This window comes from Scatophagus argus, chromosome 3, assembly GCF_020382885.2.
Source record: "Scatophagus argus isolate fScaArg1 chromosome 3, fScaArg1.pri, whole genome shotgun sequence".
Taxonomy (NCBI): Eukaryota; Metazoa; Chordata; class Actinopteri; family Scatophagidae; genus Scatophagus; species Scatophagus argus.
Window position 1 is genome coordinate 21199720 of NC_058495.1, and position 16382 is coordinate 21216101.

Sequence of the window (16382 nt, forward strand, 5' to 3'; positions counted from 1 at the left end):
CAGCTCCTTATGGATGCAAGGCCTGCAGGACACGTCGCCACTCTGCCAGTGTAGATGAACAGTCACGTCCACATTCATGCCTCAGATTAATTTAAAGTCTCCTTTATTTCATCTAATGTGCACAAATTTGGATAAGTCTGACCAATGGTTATGGACCTGTTCTCATACAATCAGTCACCATCAATCACTTCTCCCATTTTGTGAATTAGGAAGAGTTTGGGTTACTGAGCAGGATATTTTTTGATAGATTCCCACTTTCACTGCACTGAAGTTAAGACGACTGAAGGAAGGAATTGAGATTGGAAATATTGCTTTTAGACTGACTCCTGTTGTAAGATGGCTACGGCCTCAATTTGGTGACGTCACGGCTTCGGCAGACCCGCAAAACATTATTTAGATAGGCACAACCGGAGATCCTCAGTGGAGAGACTGCGCCATCTTCTGGAAGAAAGTGGATAGTGACACAATCCCCAGTGAACACTGGGGGGCGCCGTTGCAAGCCTGTTTTTTTTTTCCTGTATCTCGTTCAGTTAGAAAAAAGAAGAAGCTGTTTTCCTCACCACCACATCTTTATTAAAACATATGGACAGTTGAACGGCAGTAAACAGTGAGCAAGACATTTTAAAAACAGTAAGCACTTAACCGTTGGGAATTTGACTGCTAGATGAACAGGACTGAGATGAAATAGTAAACATTAACACCGGATAAACTGATGTGAGGGTGAGGATTTTTCTAAAGACATAGAAAATCCCTCCAATTTGATTTAGATTTGTCCACAAATCTAAAAATGTCTGTGTGTAAGCAACACAAAAAGTTTTGCTTTGATGATGTGTTTTCTGTTATGATTTGCTGTCAGATTTCAGACAATTGTCGTTACTGAATTTGAATTGAATTGTAACTCTGACAGAGCTTGAGTGCTAATTACAGTTCACATGCTTTGTCCCCTCGCACTCAAGAAGGTCTACTCAGTGTATTACTACAGTAAATGGAGATAAAGAAACTGAGTACATGTCTCCAGAATAATAGGCTAAAATTTAAACAGCACACACACACACACACACACACACACAAAGCGTATGTAGTCAAACAGCTCGATATTAAGGAATAATTTGATATAGACAGCATTCCTGTCGCTATAATTAATGATGCTTTTTACACAGTTAATGAACGTGAACGTACCGTATAGGTTTAAAATTTGTTATCTTGACAGCAGCCTTTGGTCTGCGTTAGTCTCAAATCAAACCACGGGCTCAGTCTGCGGCCGCTGATTGGTCGGTTCCTCGCGGTGGGCGGGGAAATGGGCGTGTCTTCTGCTGTCTGTGATCAGTTGGAGATTTGAAATACAGAACAACAACAGTCCGTTTTTTCCTGACATTTCCAGGCTTTCCAAGGCTCATCAACAATTTATGGTGCCAGTGAAAATTTACAAATTGACACTTGACGCTATGGTCTGCGACTGAAAGCTGGAAGCGCTAACAGCAGGTAAGGACACTGCAGAGCTACAGCTAATGTACAGAAAATTTACGACTGTGTGCGTTAGACAATAAAGAGGCAACAATTACAGTATCATCGATGTTGACATTAGCGACACATTTTATTTGATTGCAATCCCCAAACTGGATTTGATTGTGCTGGCTGTCACTGGTTGTCTCGGGTTAGTTTGGTTGAAGCAGTGTTAAAAGGATATGTTAACGTTACTGCAAATAAGGACTCTGCGTGACCCAGATACGCGACCACAACAGCCTGTAGCGACACATTTAAACTGAATTCAGTCAGTGAGACAAGTCTGATTCAACAAGGAGCTGATTTCTGTGGCCGCAGTGGTGTTTTTAATTCAAATGTTCCTCCCAGTATTTCTGTCAAATGTACCGCACTGCACTGAAAACACAACAGGGAAGAACAGTATGGTGCGAAAGTAGCTCAGTGCCAGTTATTGATTATGTGCAATGGCTTAACATAGAAACGTCTCAGTCCATTGAAAGGTGCAGATCAGGCTTTGCACTGACAAGATGTTTGATAAAAGGAGCCCCTCCCCCCATTTATCCAGCCACAGATGGACCCTAACAATGCAAGTCTTGGGCAGTGGGCCCAAACCACTGTATTACAAGAAATTTCATTGGATATCTTAGTCAGCTGACCTACATTGTTTGAATTTTGAAATATGATAATGAAGGAAGGGTCTCTTGGCATCACCCACTCCCAAACAGTCAAAGAGGGATTAGAGTTAGCGTTACAGGGAGAAGTGAACATGCTGTGAGACAATATTCTGCTTGTCTTTGACAGATAAAAACTCTTGTAACACCTGAGCTTGCTGCTGAACAAAGACAAGAGGGAAGACAGAGACAACAGCAAAGACAAAGAGAGGACAAAGAGAAAGCAGCAATGTTCAAAACGATCGCCCGTCTGATTTTTGGGGCAGAGGAGCAGAGCTCTGAAGATGTCAAGTCTGGAGAAGTGGTGGAAGAAGAGTGGCTTGTCGTAAATCATCAAGGTCAGTCACGGAGCATGTTATTTTCATGTGTACAATCTCGTTAACATAGCTCTATATGTGTGCAGTGGTACAAATTTAAAGGCATTTTTGTAGATTATTCTGATGTTTTAATCCTTACAACAACACACTGCTGTCCACGTTAAATAGTGGAGCTTCTTCTTCACAAAGAGGGGCCCTGGCAGTGTGTTGAACTTATTCATAAACTCATAACTATTCATAATCTGGCAAATTACACAAAAGTTTATGTAATCGCATTGATGCGCACTGAACTGCAGAGTGATGTGACTGCAACATCACGGCAGACTCATGATGGACGACCTGCCTGTAAGTTGAGGCAATGAAACAGTGAAAACATACGTCTCTAAAATCCATTCTTAACGTTATGCATATCTCATATGTAAGTTCGTTAGATTTTTTTTCAATAATTTACCTGTTATTCATTTATCTGGAGAGGGGCACAATTACTTACTGTGTGACAAAGCTCCTTTCTGTGTCCACAGAGGCACGTTCGGCAGAAAACCAGGTTGCGGAGCTGACCGACACCCAACCATCCGACTCGGCTCTTCGCGGAGACGCAGTTGCAAGCACGGAAACTGACATCAGGTGATGGAATAGGATAAATCCCTTTTGTCCACGTTTACAATTTCAACATTGAGAAACCGCTACCTTTACAATCTTTGCAATTAATGCACGAGCTGATTCCAATTCTGTTTCACTTCGCTAATGATACTGATGACTCTCAAAGCTTTTAGATTCACACGCTTGCTTGTGTTTCCCTCCAGTGTTTTAGATCCAGAGCCCACAGTTCAAAGCAGCAGCGCCTCCAGTCAAGCCATCACAGGCTCCGTTTCTCAGCCAAAAGCCTTGCTAGAAGTCACGCAGTTAACCTGCATCCAGAAGACTAAGACCTGGGCAGATCGACACCACGTGACTCGTAACAGCATTCAGCGCCAGAACCGTGTTCGCCAAGGAGTCCAGCATCACTTCTTCCATCTCCAACAGCCAGGACATCGCAACCTCTGCCACTGAAGCTCCAGTTAAACAAAGCACCTACTATAATAACACACATCTTAGTACTGTGTAGATTTAACCTATTCCAACACTTGACAACACTTCCCAGGTAGTAGGCAACTACATTACTTGTACTTGTACTGTATATGAATTTTGAATGAAGATGTTCATCTCATGAAATGGGACGCATCATGTTTTCTTGTGTGTGCATGTGAGTTAATACATGTGGATGAGAAATGTGCAGCCTATGCAAAATGTGTCCTCTAACATTTTGGAGAACGTGATGTGATTTGTGTATCAACATGCATTTACCTTCATCTTCTTGGATTAAAACCTTTTTTTATATGGCAATAAAAACAACGACTTTTCAGTGTTTGCTTTATTGATTCATCGAATTATTATGTCCAAATGACATTGAATGGCCCACAGTTTGGCCAACACAAAAGCTGAGATCTCATTGGTTGGGAGGTAATTGCACCTGCTGTCAGTGATTATGTGTTAAGATGAGGGAAAGGTGAACTTTATGGACAATAAAAGAAGGTCTGTTGTGTTCTGTTAACCTTGTCCTGCATGAATACACGGAGGATGGATATTACTCTGGAAACAAAACTTAATCAGCAGTCAACATTCAATTATGAAAGTTTTTCTGGTGCATCTCAGTTCATGGATGGCTCATCTTCAGGTGTCTTCTCCTGTGGCTTGAATAAAACACCTGGTGAGAGATACAGTTAATGATTTACAGTCCCAGCTCCCAGTACACAGGATCCTGCTGTGTTTTTCTGCAACTGATTTACTCTTTCCATGATGCCAACGTGCAACATTGGGAGTAAATCACCAGATTACAGGGCAAAGGAAGAAAGACTGGTGTGGATCTCTGAGTCTTGAGGACCTGGGGTGAAAACCATTTAATGACTATCAAATCCAAAACATTTTCCTCTATGGTAAATGTTTAGCCTTTGTCTCTGTGCTGCTGCCGCAGATATCAGCCACTTCCCAAAGGAGATTCCTCTGAAACAGCTGGCCTCCGGTAGCCCAGATTTGTTAGACGGAAGCCTGTCTGAGCTCAAAGAGTCAGATGAAGACCTCTCCAGTCAGGACACACTCATGCCTGTCTATGCTGCGTCGGTCATCTTCGCTCTTGGAGTGACCATTGCCCTGATTCTGCATAATTACCTGGGGGAAAATGTGGTATGTCATGCCATATGCGTAAGTATTGACCTCAAGCACATTATTTATCCTCATTAGGGTTATTTCTTAGGTGTCTGTGAAAGGTGTGTTAGTGTCAGATCACGAGGACTGCACTGCACTCGGCCAGAGAGTCCTTCATGATCGTGGATCCAGTGTGGATGCAGCCATCGTTGCCGCCCTGTGCTTGGGTGTTGTGCATCCACATGTGTCAGGTGTTGGTGGGTATGTGACTGACCCGTTGTTGTTGAAATATACATAGATGTGTCTGATCACAAATTCACCCTTTGCTCACTCTCTTTCTGTAGAGGTGGGGTGATGCTGGTTCATGACATTCACAAGAATGAAACCAGGGTGATAAATTTCCAGGGAGCTGCGCCCAAAGCACTTAAAGAAAACATGCTACAAAATGCTTCAGAACTAAAGGTAATAAAGGTTTGAAGGGGAATACAATTCATTATTTTTATCATAATCTGACAGTTTGTCATTTAGGCAGGTCTGTACGTGGGAGTGCCAGGTATGCTCAGAGGGTTACGCCGTGCTCACAGCCTGTATGGGAGGTAAAATACTTTAAGTAAAGTGCAATTTATCTGCCGTTTTGTCTTTTCCCTCTACCTTTAAGTCAAACATGTTTTACCATGAAATCTCTGTAGTCTATCATGGGAGGATGTGATCACTCGAGTTGCTGCTGTTGCCAAAAAAGGATTCAATGTGTCTTTCAGTCTTGGTGAGTCAAACTTAATCACTTTCTCAAAATACTGGTGTTGTCTGAGGGTGATTTGCCAGGATGTGACTCATTCATGTATTTCTACAGCTGAGGCTATATCAAAGGTCAAAAGAGAGCAGCTATCGCAACGTTTCAGGGACTTGTTCCTCCCAGGTGGCCGAGCTCTGCAACCTGGTGCATTTCTGAGGATGCCCGGGCTGGCTGGAGTCCTTGAGGCCGATCTGTCAAGCTTCTATGATGGGGACTTCTCACAAGAAATAGAGTATGAGGTGAATGACATCCACACATTAAGTGGACCTGGTGTGTTCTTGAGCAAAATTAAAATTTGCTTTTGATCTGTGTTGAGCAACTGAAAATGTCATTCAAATGTCAGTGAATGTCAATGTCAGCAACGGTGTGTTCATACAAAGGTGCGAGCTAACGGAGGAGTCCTGAGCAGAGACGACATCAGTAACTACAGTGCACAAGTGCAACAGCCAGTGGAAGGCTTGTTTGGTGGTAAAAAAACTAAATTAACACACTGAATAAATGGATTGTGTTCCTGATACATTCATTTACATTGCTTTACTTCTTGTCTTAGAATTTATTATCCAAGTTCCTCCTCCCCCATCTGTTGGTGCAGCGTTGATATCAGCGATCAAAGTCTTGGAGGCCTTCCATACAAACACTGATAATCAAACACACAGATGGATTGTTGAGGTGTTGGAAAGCTTAATGCGTTTTTTTGTTTTGCTTTGTTTTGTTTTTTTGTATCGTGGACTGGCTGCACTTCTACATAAAAATGACTTGTTTCTCCCCGTTAAGGCTCTGAAAAGAGCTTTAGCTATGGCCAGTGGATTGGGTGACCCAAAACATAACTCTTCTTTGACTGAGCTGCTCTCTGACATGCTGAGGTAAACTAAACTGAAGAATCACAGTGATTTGGCCTGCAACTACACATTGTTGTCCATACTGACTAAATGATAAATTGTTTTGTCTATGAAAAGTCAGAAAGTAGCAAGAATTGCCTTTAAAATCAGAGCACAAAGGGAAGACTTCAAATGTCTGGTTTTATCCAACCAACTGTCTAAAATCCAGCAATTTTCGGCTGACTGTTACATATGAGAAAGAAAAGCAACCTCAGAACATTTGGCATGTTTATATATTAAAAGTAGTTTCTTGTCATTTCAGTCCATAATACTTTTAATATGTCATCATTTCTGTGCCAACCCTACTGCACTGCGCCAAATTAACCCATCAGGACGTCAAGCATTTCCTGTTCACTTTCTCTCTGCTCTGGCTAAAGCAAGAGTCAAGCTGAAGTGATTCGCCAGAGGACCAGTGACTTAACTGATAACTCCTCGCAGACGCACCTGACAGCCGGAGAAGCAGTAGTCATGGGACCGGATGACCTGATGGTGTCTGTATCAAGGTGAAGGTGTTACCGTCTACAATCTGGCACAAATGATTGCACCAGGAGGATATGTGTGGTATGTGCTGCTGGGCACACTGACATTCGTTTATCTTTATCTATTGTCTTTGTTTTTATATGATCTTGCAGTTCCTTGTGCGGGCCATTTGGGAGCAGAATCATAACGACGTCAGGCGTTATTCTCAACAGCCTCATCCTTGACTTCTCCTGGCCAGACGAAACCCGTGGACAGCTCTCAGTCAACCAGGTGGCAATCTCATGCAATAAGATCATAAAGTGACAGAGTATTGTTTTACATATGGCTCACTATTTGCTATTTTATGGTATAGAGAAACAGAGGTCAGAGGGGAAAGGCGCCAGTATAATTTCTAATGCCCACAATAGTGGTGCCAGCATGGCATAAATGTGGGATCCGCGCAGCACTAAGCAGTTCAGGTGGACTGAAGAGTTTGGCTCAGGTTTGACTGCGTTACATCATACAAGTTTGCATTATGTTTCAGTGGAAGGTGTTAGGAATCCTTAAAGCAAGGACATTTACAATTCAGACTTTTTGTGTGCTTTAGGTGTTGATCGATGTGCTTTCCCTTCATAAAGAGAAAACGACAGCCTCTCCCTGAAGAGACTCCCTCCCCACCTCCAGTCAAATAGACTTCTTGTTGGCTGTAAGTATGAAACAACAGGATAGTCAGTATCTGACCTATTGCCTTTACTGCTATTATCTTAGTCATTTTTTTGTCATATTGGTAATTTCTCACTCATAGCTGAGTTTCCAGGAGGGAGTGTGCAGTTTCTGCATGAAAAGGACCACAATGTTCAAAGAGTGAAGACAAACTCTTCTGTCCAGGAGATCGTGAGAAACAAAGACACCATTGGAGCCATAAAACACACTCAATTACCTGATAGTTAACCTTATTTTTATTGATCACACAAACTTTGTATATCATGAATAAATTCTATGGGCATATTATAAAGTTAATGGTTGGTTTTCTAAAGCGTTTGATCCTCTTAAGTTATTGTGATTATCAACCAGCAGAGGGGAGTCCTAAGGCAAAATTGTCTAATCTAATCTGATCTGATACTTGTTAGTTGTGTTTAAAACAAAACAAACAAACAAAAAGAAAGATAAAGTTTTATGCTGGCCGAGAACACGTGGACACTCTGAATTTGCACACTGAAGAAAATGAGGGTTGTTATGTAAAAGCTGATGTTCAGTCAAGATACTGTCATCGTTCATACCAGCCGAATCACAAGGTAGGACATGTCACATGTGCAAAGTCTGCACGCAGGCCAACATGTCACTCAAAACGCTGCACTCTTGGTTACTTGAAGCAGTTTGCTCAATAGAAAACATGTTGACACTGTATCTGGAGAGTGGCGTTTTGGGTGTCATAGTGATGCCCACCTCCCCTTGTGGGTTTTTGAGAGGACAAAGAAGTCTGTCAAAGCAGAAAATGGAAATTTGACTTAATTGAGCCGTAGCCTGAGACATTAAGACATTTTTTTTTTCTTTAATAATGTCAGATAGTGAAGTTTATGTCAGAAAAGCTCAGGCAACAATGAGACCACACTCAAATATCAAGAGATGGATCAAACTCTGTGCTGTCTACATCGATATACAATGCAGACGGATGCACAAGATTCAAAATTCACACAGTATTTCTCATGAGAGCTGTAGCTTAAAACCACATGCACTTCCTTTTATATAAATCCATGAAACTACAGTAAGAATATTTGGAATACTGAGCTGTGTTGAAGATTCATCTAAAATTTATTTAATCTTTATCTTAATGTTGAAACACACACACACACACACACTTGGGCCACATGCTGCACGTTAATTTCCAGTTTTGAGTTAATTTGCTGGTTTCCTGCATATAAGCCGTATCGGCGCCTGTACTGATTGCATTTACGGACAGTTTCAATGTTTGAGAGAGCAGTTTCAGCCTGGGCGGAAAAGATGAGCGCTGCCAAGTGGGCGTTGACGGTCACATGCAGGTCGGTATTTAAACGCCTGCAGGTTAGCTCACCTCGTCCGAGACAAGTGAAGAGGAAGAGGAGGTTTAACGCTGCGAGTGATTAATTCATGTGGCGATAATGGAGTAAAACCGTCGCAGCGCGATCGTCGTCCACAGATTAAAAACAGTAAGTAAATCAGGTCGGGGTTTGCATGTTTTCCAAGGCTAAACCGACTCTTGTAATGAATGTTGGAAATTAGAAATGTGTTGGAGTGAGTGGAGCAGCTCGGTTTGTTTATTTAACGAGGTGGAGTGTTTTTTCTTTTACATTACATATTCAAGCTAGCTCCTGTATGGACTTTTGTAAAAGTTTTTCCACCATATTTTTTTTATTTAGGTGTTGCTGTCTTCATATGTTTATAGATTTTAGCGAGATTTTATGTGTTGGTGTTTGTACTGTCCGTGACACTGAGTGTTGTTTGACATTCAGTTTGTGTAATTTATTTTTTTGCCCCCCTTTAATCAATAAACGTTGACCTTAGCTAGCAGCTGCTGTAGGCTACTGTTGTGATATCACGTACCCCTGCTTCTACAGGTTGGCTGCTTAAATAAGGACAATACCTGCTCAGATACTGCTTTAACACACCGTGTGGGGGGTTCAATGGAGTCCAAAACTGTAGTAAAGGAGAAGTTTTTCATCGTGATACGCGGCAAGTCGAGGAAAGGCTTCTGCCGCGGGTGTATCGGCCGTGTGGAGGCGGAGACGCAGCGCGGGGAGCTGATGGGGCTGCTGTACTGCGGGGGCAGCAACGCAGGGACCCCCAAGAGCGGAGGCATCGTGAGGCGGGAGGACACGTACCCTCTGACCCGCCATCAGGCCCAGCTGCTGCTCTTCGTCTCCTCCCCAAGCAAACGTCTGGAGCTGCTGTGCAACCCCCAGCTGTTCTCAGCCATCTGTGAGCTGTCTCAGGATGACCTGGTGGTGGTGAAGCACAAGAAGGGACACCTGCCCGGCCTGGTGAAGAACCTCATGCAGATCGGGAGGAAGGAGAACAAAGATGACCTGCATATGCTTGGCTTCGAAGTGGAATTTATGGTGGGTGAAGTTCCCTGTCTGGTCTTTTTTCTTTTCTTTTTAATGTGTTGAATGTAAATGAGGATGTCTGGGATAAAGAATGAGGTTTATCTGAAGTTAAGCATTGCAGATACAAACTTAATTTTACCACAAGGAACAGACATGTGCACGACTGTTATCATCTCCAGTGATCACTTTGTCTATAGTCCAAGTTATCAGTCAAATGACTGACAGAGAGATATGTAACTCTGTGACATTAGTGCAAACTGCACACACGCACTTGTGTTATCTGCGTTCTGTACATCTGAGTGTTGCATGTCTGTTTTTCTTTGTCTCCGTTGTAGGACAATGATCACAATTTGTCATCCAAGAAACCTGCTGCTCTGCCCCTGTTCAGTGCCACAGACATCGTCCAGGTGGTACCGTCTTATGCCGCTCCCCTCGGACTGCAGTGGAAAGACGGCCAATATGGGAGTAAGTAAAAAGGTTCAAGTCACAGGTTGATTGTCGCTGAGTTTATCAAACTAAATCCCTTTAAAAAGAAAAAAAATAGATACAAAAAAGTGGCTGCCCGTCCCCCTCCAGTCAGCCAATGAAATCCCACCATTAATAGTTTTTAGAAAACAGCTGTGACTGCAGCCCTGGTACACAACTGGAAAAACTGGTCATGTATGTTTCTCTGGAATGCAGAACATTAAATGGCCTGGTGTTTTTGCACATTGTGCAATCTGGTGAGGAAGCATGTGACAAGAGTCAAAAAACTGACATACACCCGCTTTGCTCCACAGGTCTAAACCGAAAAGCGGTGACGCGCATAAACTCCATGCCAAATATAGGATCTTCGGCACGGACTGTCCCCCAGAGCCACAGATCAAGTACATGTCATGTGCCTTTGGATGTGGGATCCATTGTGGAGGTGGTGTCCAACTCAGGGGTTACGGTGTACGGAGTGGTTCGGTGGTTGGGCGTCCTTGCCGGAAAGACTGACGAATGGGCTGGGATTGAATTGGTGAGTGACGCAAATTATGTTAAGTTACATCTCCTATCTACATCATGCATCAAAGACTCTTCATATATGACTTGGTTTTCATTGTTTTCAGGACTATGAGGTGAACGGCTGCTCTGATGGCAAGTATGGAAGCCAGAGGTATTTCACCTGCAAAGGGAACAGGGCGTTGTTTGTTCCCATGACAAAGTGCAGCCCTGATAGCAGGTTTGGCGGCTCTTCCACTGGAAGGGACACCCCCAAGCCCACCGAACTGCCTCCAGGTTAGACACACTTCCTACATGTGAACACAAGCAGTTCACATTTACACATTTGATGTTATTACTGTCTATTTTATTTCTTGATGCTCTATGTGAAATGTTTGTGTGTGAAAAATGTGTTAAATTTTACTCCTATAAAAGTGGCATTTTGCTTACAGGGATCAGTCACCCCAAAATCTAAAACAAATTTCTTTCCTTATCACCACACAAGAAGGAAGCATGCATCTACTCATGGATGAGAGGCTAGCTAACGTTACAGCTCATTTGAGGAGGACTGCATTAATGTTGACATCTCATCCTCTCCATGAGGAGATGCGGGTTTCCTTCTGTGCCGTGATGCAGCGTAATTCACAAAAAAAATGTTTCCTACATGGAGCTGCTCGTAAGACCTGTCGATTAGCTCGAGTAACCTGATCATGATTTCTGGGATGAGACGTTGTTGAGTTTTTCAATTTTATTTATTTATTGTTGCTTTGAGCACCCAAGTGCTGTTCAGTTCCATTATATTCAAGACAAGGCAGACATCTCTACAACTGATGTCTCCAAAACTTGACCATTTGTACAGAAACAATCTATGTAGGTATGGGGGAAAATGTTTATATTTTTATTTTTGTGCTGTGATTGACTGGTGAGGGTGAACCTCGCCCATAGCCAGCTGGGATAGGCTGTATAGAAAATGGACGGATGGATTTTTGTGGTGAATTTACCCTTTAACATAACATCTGTCCTTTGTGCTGTACAGGAAGTGTTGTGAGTTATCACATAAATATGGAGGTTTTTCATTCCTTTCAGTGCCTGTCATTTTGTGCATCACACAACAGAATGAGTTTTCTGCTTGGCATCCTGTCGAAGTGTCACAGCAGGTTGTACACGTGTGGAATCAGTTCTGATTGGTCAGGTTTTATCTCACACCCTTCTACCTGGCAGGAGTTGGTGAGGAGGAGGGATGTGAGCGACATCCCTTATCAGTGGAACTGATCTGACAATCCCGTGAACTTAATCACAGGATTAATGCAGCTGTCTTCACTGTCCTTGAAGGCCTGTGTGATTATCAAGTTGGACTTTGTTAATGCCCAGCGTGAAGCTGCGGCAGAAGAGTGCATTTCTCCAAGCTAAAGCTTTGGGTGAAATGATGAGATCTGTGTTAAAATGCCATTTAAATAGGAACATGTGTATGTTTGCTTGCTGTTTTCAGTTCCTCCGTATGAGGACTCGGAGGAGGATGCGCCACCTGTCCCCGAATCAGAGGCCTTGTCTTTGTTAGTAGGAAAGATGAAAGGGATTCAGGGTCACATCAACTCTTGTTACCTCGATGCCACACTCTTCAGGTAAAACCAGTTCACCCATTTTACACCAATCAGCCACAATATTAAAACCACTGACAGGCGAAGTGAATAACATTAATCATCTGTAATACATGCAATGTGACACACACGTCCACCTAAACATAACCCCCTCCCCAACTGGACAGTGTACCCCATCACACCTCAGGAGTGTCTCGAGGACCACAGCAAAAGGGCCTGCCCCGGTGTATTAATATCAAAGATGTGGAATATTTTTAGGTTTGCAACTGAATCATGGAAAAAAAAAAAACATAAAGTAGTATGAAAGGTATGAATCAGTAGTGGAATTATGTAAGTAGGGGAACATACACATGCTGTAAATGCCTCTGGCTTCTGACTAAATGAACATGATGAACTGCATTCATCTTTGTGATGAGTTAATAAAACAATGTGGTTTTTCTCCCTTCAGTTTGTTCAGCTCCTCCGTCACCCTGGATGATATCTGCCAGAAGCCTGCTGAGACGGAGCAACCAATAACCTGCTCTCTTAGAAAAATCGTCAGCCGTTTACGCAGGTATAAACAGTCATCACAACGGTTTGTTTTTAAACATTTCATCTTATCGTTATCGTCTAGCTCACAAAGCAAGAACATTAGATCATTTTACAACATCTCAAATGGTAAACAGGTACTGTCTGTCTTGATGATATTCACTGGCAAACATAAAATTCAGTATGCGTAAAAACTTACTGACACGAGAGTATTGGAGAGATTGTTTTGGTGTGTGAGGTTTTGTATTTGCTTACTGATAGCTGATGTGTGTGTGTGTGTGTGTGTGTGTGTGTGTGTGTATTGCAGACAAGGGTTTGTGCCTGCTGAGAGTGTGATGAATTTCCGTAAACAGCTTGGCTGCGACACGTTCCGTACTGAGGAAAAAGGTACACACCCACGTTTCTGACATGTACTGTTAAAACCACATCTTAATAGAAGGGCTTTAGTCGTTGCAACGTGACAGGCTGAAATCTACTTTTGCAGTTCTAAATGGTTTTTAATTGCTTTGTTTCACTGCAGACCCAGAGGAGTTCATCACACTCCTTTTTCAGAAGGTGCTTTGCGTGGATCCACTGCTCAAGCTCAGGTAAGCTCCTGAGTCACGTACTATTAAATATACTGTCCTATTAGACTGACGTGGAGTTACTTAAATTCTGCTTCTTTTTAGGTCAAGAGAGGAAACATCTCAAGGTGCCTACACCTTCCAGATCTTTCTGGAAAAAGAACAGATGGGACAGATTCCCACTGTCCAACAGCTGCTGGACACATCCTGTCTGTCAGGTGACCTCAAGTTCGAAGAGGTGAGCACGTGCACTTCCTTTTTAAAAGGAGTTTTTGTCCGAACGGCCCTCTAACCCCAGTGTTGCCTATTTGTCCTCAGATGCCGTCCTGTCTAATGGTTCAGATGCCAAGGTTTGGAAACAAGTATAAGATGTTTTCTCATATCATTCCTTCCACTGAGCTGGACATCACAGATCTCCTATACAACTGTGAGGAACAGACTTAATTTGCACTCATATAGGATGTGAATGGAATACCTCTTTTAATACAGTTTTAAAAGGCTTGAAGATGCTTACAGACCATCTTCTCCCTCCCCCCAACAGCTCCAAGGGAATGCTTTGTCTGCGGGCATTTGGCACAACATGAGTGTCTACAGTGTCTAACAGACCGCAAACTACAGCCGGGGAGGATCAAACAGTACTGCAGCACATGCAACACACAGGTAAGGCAGATGGCCCTTTCCAAATGTCGGTCATTGCTCTGTCCTAACTTGTCGTGTAAGACTCTCCAATTGATATTTTTCTTGCAGGTGCACACCCATCCTTCGCGGCAGGATCACTCCCCCAAAACTCTAGCAGTACCAGAAAATGTAGCCTCTGGTACTCCTTTGCCCAGACGCACGATGCAGCTGTTTGCTGTGCTCTGCATTCAAACCAGCCACTATGTGTGCTTTGTCAAATATGGGCCTAATCCTCAGTCCTGGCTCTTCTTCGACAGCATGGCAGACAGATGCGGTAAGATAGATTTCAGCTTGTGTTTTTATTTGTTTGTTTTTATTTAAATTAGCACGAACTCCTCCATTGTTGGTGTTACAGAATTACCAATCGCGTAATTTTTTTTCCTGATGTTCGTGCAAACGCTGACTTCTTCTTCTTCTTTTTCTTTTTGTTATTCTATGACGCGGTTATCATGACGGCTGCATTTTCTGATAATGCAGCCTTGACAGTATTAGATAAAGCCACCCTCTGACGTCTGTGACAGGTCTTTATCTCGTCTTGAGCTGATGTCTAATCTTAAGGCCACTCTTCCTTACAGGTGACGATCAGAACGGCTACAACATTCCCGAGATCCGAGCTTGTCCGGAGCTGGGTGACTTCCTGTCCCAGCCGGAGGAGGAGCTAGCTCGGGCTAACCCCTCTCAAACTCCTGAACTAGTGCACAGACTGCTGTGTGACTCCTACATGTGTTTGTACCAGATGCCGCCTGAGACACTTTCAAAGCCAAATCATCAGGAGTCGTAAATGCATGCGAGGACGAGGACACAATGTTTTCATAATAGTGCCTTATTAACCTTGTGTTGCTGCTTAACCAGCAAGATTTTGTGCTTGTTATATCCAAACAGCAGGAACGGAAATGGGTGCTTTTAACCTCATTGGGGGTGAACAATATTGTAGTTCAGAAATTTGACTTTGGATGATCTCAGTCAGAGCTGACGTTGATACGTAAGGAGAGAATGAGCAGTAAAAAATCAGTGCTCTGAACTCCTCTTCATTGCCTCTTTTCTCTTGAATGTCTTTATATTGTTACACTGTAGTTATTTATGCCAACATTTTTAGAGGAAATTGTAACGTTCCAATGTTTTTCATGACTTTAATTTACCATGTAATGGACAATAAACACAGAAGGACAAACTTGGTGATATGTTGTGTGTGTTATTGAATAATAGTAACCCTGGATTGTCAGCTGTGACCTAAACAATAACTGAGGCCTCCCAGATCATATAAACCCAGTGATTGAAAAGTACTGATATGGTTGGATTGCACTTACTGTTAAACTGCTGCAGTGTGTGCAGCTTTTACTTGTGTAAATAACAGAACCTGCAGTATAATAAAAGTTAAAAGTCAATTTTATTGTACTAAGAATCAAGCAAACAAAAATCTGATTTGTCTTTGTGTTTGAAATAATACAGAAGATTCTTGTGGAAAAACTGCATTTTGATCTGCTCAACTACCTATAAAACTATTTTAAGGCAAAAGTGATAACTAAATCCTCTAGTCCATAAAAAAGTGCTTTGTAAGGTTTTTAAGTCCTTTAGAAGCCCGGTAAGTAATATTGGACTGCAGTGCCCTCTGGTGGGCAAAAATGTGATTGCCTTGAACACCATTCACTCAAATATATCAGCAGTCTCATTCATTCCTCACGGAGTAACACGTTTTCATTATTAGCTGTACGCATACATTAATGTAGGTCCATCGACTCACTACAATTCTCATAGGGAAAGATGCTGTTGAAAAACACAGAAATACTATTTTCATATATTCTACAATACTCTTTAAAGAACAATTGGCAGCATAATGTTGAATATTAATGTACCAGCTACCATGTCATTGTAATAGCCTGAAATTAATGTCAAATTAATTTTAAAATGCTGATATTTTTTAGATGCTGTCTTATGTTTCATTTTACAGTCTGTCAAGCAGCTTGAGAAGTCCGATAAAAACACTAAATTTTTTTTTCAACTAGGGTAGCATTACCAGTTAGCAGACCAGCTGACTGAAACCTACTTTTCAGCGGGCATATATTTCAGGTAGTAATTACATTATCCTAAGCCATATGTTTGACTTTCTGCTCACTCACCAGCTATGGCTCAACTGCTTTGCCTTTGAGTTGATATATGATAGGCCTGTGGTGGGCCTGGCTCCTGTATG

The 16382-nt window shown here is 42.4% G+C and overlaps 2 protein-coding genes and 1 pseudogene across 2 annotated transcripts; all 3 read left to right on the plus strand.

Moving 5' to 3' along the window:
* The first annotated feature begins 1296 nt into the window (after positions 1-1296).
* Positions 1297-3872, plus strand: tp53inp2 (tumor protein p53 inducible nuclear protein 2). The gene is made up of 4 exons (XM_046384667.1): positions 1297-1482; positions 2284-2491; positions 2992-3094; positions 3274-3872. Exons 2-4 carry the CDS (start codon positions 2383-2385, stop codon positions 3518-3520), a joined length of 459 nt encoding a protein of 152 aa, XP_046240623.1. The 5' UTR covers positions 1297-1482; positions 2284-2382; the 3' UTR covers positions 3521-3872.
* A 108-nt stretch (positions 3873-3980) lies between these two features.
* On the plus strand, positions 3981-7801 carry LOC124056822 (annotated as a pseudogene).
* Positions 7802-8811: 1010 nt separating this feature from the next.
* On the plus strand, positions 8812-15373 carry cyldb (cylindromatosis (turban tumor syndrome), b). Its single transcript, XM_046384668.1, has 14 exons — positions 8812-8967; positions 9376-9876; positions 10200-10329; positions 10644-10864; positions 10956-11124; positions 12317-12449; positions 12874-12978; positions 13261-13340; positions 13474-13540; positions 13622-13754; positions 13835-13943; positions 14058-14176; positions 14264-14468; positions 14770-15373. Exons 2-14 carry the CDS (start codon positions 9442-9444, stop codon positions 14973-14975), a joined length of 2112 nt encoding a protein of 703 aa, XP_046240624.1. The 5' UTR covers positions 8812-8967; positions 9376-9441; the 3' UTR covers positions 14976-15373.
* Positions 15374-16382: the final 1009 nt, after the last annotated feature.

Bases quoted from the DNA above. Each gene is read 5' to 3' on its own strand.
- tp53inp2 (XM_046384667.1), top strand. From the start codon at position 2,383: ATGTTCAAAACGATCGCCCGTCTGATTTTTGGGGCAGAGGAGCAGAGC. The intron at 2,492-2,991 runs GTCAGTCACGGA...CTGTGTCCACAG, and splicing joins GCTTGTCGTAAATCATCAAG to AGGCACGTTCGGCAGAAAAC. The intron at 3,095-3,273 runs GTGATGGAATAG...GTTTCCCTCCAG, and splicing joins AGCACGGAAACTGACATCAG to TGTTTTAGATCCAGAGCCCA.
- cyldb (XM_046384668.1), top strand. From the start codon at position 9,442: ATGGAGTCCAAAACTGTAGTAAAGGAGAAGTTTTTCATCGTGATACGC. The intron at 12,979-13,260 runs GTATAAACAGTC...TGTGTATTGCAG, and splicing joins ATCGTCAGCCGTTTACGCAG to ACAAGGGTTTGTGCCTGCTG. The intron at 13,944-14,057 runs GTGAGGAACAGA...TCCCCCCAACAG, and splicing joins CACAGATCTCCTATACAACT to CTCCAAGGGAATGCTTTGTC.